The 3,297-nt window shown below is 41.8% G+C and overlaps 1 protein-coding gene across 1 annotated transcript in view; it reads right to left on the reverse strand.

Annotated features, from left to right (window-relative positions):
* Positions 1-1,826: 1,826 nt before the first annotated feature.
* Lix1l (limb and CNS expressed 1 like) overlaps positions 1,827-3,297 on the reverse strand; it is a gene marked incomplete at its 5' end in the record, with an annotated part of 18,749 nt that continues 17,278 nt past the window's right edge. The window contains one exon of the mRNA XM_013018225.1: positions 1,827-2,197. Within this exon, the coding sequence (XP_012873679.1) occupies positions 1,955-2,197 (243 nt within the window). The remainder of the gene's footprint in view (positions 2,198-3,297) is intronic.

The raw sequence follows: 3,297 nt of genomic DNA on the forward strand, positions 1-3,297 counted from the left end.
TGCACCAACAAAATCTATTTTAATGCATAAAATTATATATAAAATACAAGTATTAAGAAGATAACTAAAATCTTTAATACCAAAAGTAGACAAATTGGAGGACAAAGTTTCTCAAGTTTTTTGTGATCTTGGGTAACAGAAAAATAATGAATTCAACAGATACAAAGGTAGTTCTTCCTACAACTCCTACCACTTAATCCTTCTTCCCAAAGAAAAGAGTGCAGGAGAAAATGGAAGACTTATGTATGGTTTTGGATTATAAATATCAATAAAATAAATGTACCTATTATTTAGTGTGGAAGTCTACTCCAACCCTACATGTGTTGCATAGAATACAAAGAAAGGGCTTAAAAATTCAAGTGCTCATACAATTGTGTCTGGATTATTACCTCTGAACCTATGGGTATGGGTCCCAAAGATGATTTCAAAGTCAAGAAATCTCTCTGTCATCTTGCTCTTATCTAATCCAAAAGAGCAAGTTATAGTCTGTTTCCTGATTACATGTGAAAGCAAACCTGTGTTAAATGGAAATGCTCCACTTGATGGAACATTAAACACAGACTCAGGAAAGAGCACTGTACAACACTGCAGTATAAAGGAGACTTCAGAAGCAAAAAAATGTCCAAAAGGAAAATGCTCTGGCTGTATTCCATACTGTTTCTCTCTAATTTCACCCAAGAGAGGTGAGGAAGGAAAACTATTCATTAAAAACACAAAGAGCTGATTATTGGTTTTCTTTCTTCTCCTTTAGTTTCCCAAGGTTCCAATTAGAAAGTGCCATAAAACTATATTTTCATCTAATTTTCCTGATCAATCCATACTGCAATACTTTGGAGGAAAAGAAAAAGAAATGAGAATCTAATATATATATATATATAAAGTATAAACAACAGCAACTTAGGGGAAGTGAGAGGGATTCACTTCCTGACTCACCAAATAGAACAGCCACTGCTTCCACAGAGCAAAAGCACAGGGATAGAAAGGAATAATTTTATCTTCTACCAATCTTTGTAGGCAGGAAGATTTTAATCTAGTATTTAACTAAGATAAAGGAACAGAGAAGAAAGGGAAAAATAATCAGTCTCAACCCTGATGCTCTTCCTATGTACATCCAGAAATCTGGACTGGCAGAAGCGTAGAGATTAGGCCCAGAATCAACTTAGTTAGTTATGCCCATTGTGTTTATAATTCTTCTCTCATTTCTGGGCAGATTTTTAGTTGTGACTTAAAGATCAGAAACTAGCCAGGGGCTGTTGGTTGGGCTCATGCCTGTCAACCTGTCTACTCAGGAGGCTGAGATATGAAGATCCAGGTTCAAAGCCAGCCTGGGCAAAAAGTCTAAGAGACTCTTATTTCCAATTAACCAGCAAAAAGCTAGAAGTGAAGCTGTGGCTCAAGTGATGAAGCACTAGCCTTGAGCAAAAAAGTGCCCAGGCACTGAAATTCTAGCCCCTGTACAATCCTTTCCTCTCCCCGCCCACCAAAAAAAAAAAAAAATCCACAAAAAAGTGTTTGGAGGCAAAGAAGTAGTACTAAGCAGTACTGGCTCCAGATAAACCAAAGCCAGAGGCTTCTTACTCATACCCTGTTTGAGTCCAGGAGAAAGCAAGAATGAGGGTGAGAGTGGGCATATGATCCTGCTTAGTCTCCCTGTTATTTTAAAGGAGACACCAACAGTCAATGACAGTGAGCAACTGATGACTGCACAGAGTTGATCTGGAAGTATAAACACCACCAAAGATCCAAATTGAAATGGAGATGTTTCAAATGAAAAGATACCCAAAGCTAGAAGTTAGAAAGAGATTTAGCAAATAGGAATCCAGGTGTAGAATTTATACATATATATATTTTTAAAAGTACAAAACTGAGAAAGTATATACAGAAATTATCCTAAGTCTTAGAAAGAGACATAGAAAAAAGGGCTAGAGAGGACAGGCCATGTGAGGAGAGAGGCCTAGCAGTTGGAAGGGTGCATATTGCTCAACTGTCCAGCAGCCAGCATGAGAATATCTTTCTTTTCCTTGTGGAAGCGCAGTTCCTTGCCCGCGAGCCGGGCCTCATCCAGCTCGCGTTCAGTGGAGGCCAGCTCTCTAGACAGTGCCCCGGGCACAGTCTGCTCCCGGCTCACCCAGTCCAAGGCCATTTGGTGGCGAATATCATCATCCAGTGCCCGGTGTGAATAATGAGCCAACACCTCCTAATCAGGAGAAAATAGATCTCAGCAAAGGTAAAACCACAGATCAAACCACAGTCACCCAGCTGGGGGCTAACCTTGGAGCCTAACTTCCTAACTGAGGTCTGAGGTCAGCACCTGAGTCCAATAAGATTCTTCTTTTTCCTTCTGAAACAAGGTCTTACTATCTGGCACAGTCTCGGCTCTCCAAGGTCTTCCCACACAGAGTGGTACTGTGGGGTTTCTAACTTGTTAGGCAGATACTCCTTGAGTCATGCCTCCAATCCTTTGAACTCTTGCTCTGTCTGTGTGTATGTGTGAGCGTGCACACACACTCTCGCGCACACGGGTGATACCTGGTACCAGGACTTGAACTCAGGGCCTGGGCACTGTAACTTAACATTTTTGCTCAAGGCTAGTGCTCTGTCACTTAAGCCACAGCTCTATTTTTTGTTGGGTAATTAGAGATAAGAGTCCCACTTTTTCTGCATGAGATGGCTTCAAACCAGGATCCTCAGATCTCAGTCTCCTGAGTAGCTAAGATTACAGGTGTGACCTACCAGTGTCCAGCTTTACTCAGTTATTTTAGAGAAAGGATCTTGCTCCTTGCTCATGCCAGCCTGGACATATGAGTCTTCATATTTACACTTCTAGCAGCTGGGAAGACAGTTGTCCAGCTGTCTGTTGAAATGAACAGGTAACTGGCGTAACAGTTGTGCACCATTGCACACAGCTATTAGCTGAGATGGGAGGTCTCATGAATGTATTTTGTCACGGCTGGCCTTGAACCATGATTCTCCTAATCTACCTCTCAAATAGCCAGATTTACAGACATGAACCACTGGTGCCTGCCTTCCAAGGTGTGTGTGTCAAGGTGTGTGTGTGTGTGTGTGTGTGTGTGTGTGTGTGTGTGTTGGTACTGGGACTTGAACTCAGAGCCTTGAGTTGGTGCTCTACCACTTAAGCCACACCTTCAGTTCTGGCTTTTTGCTGGTCACCTAGAGAAAAAGGTGCCACAGATTAGTCTGACTAGGCTGGCTTCAAGCTGCTCTCCCTCAGATCTCAGCCTTCTGAATAGCTAGGATTATAGGAGTGAGCCACTAGCACCTGACTCTAAGGGAATT

This window comes from Dipodomys ordii, unplaced genomic scaffold, assembly GCF_000151885.1.
Source record: "Dipodomys ordii isolate 6190 unplaced genomic scaffold, Dord_2.0 Scaffold39, whole genome shotgun sequence".
Lineage (NCBI taxonomy): Eukaryota > Metazoa > Chordata > Mammalia > Rodentia > Heteromyidae > Dipodomys > Dipodomys ordii.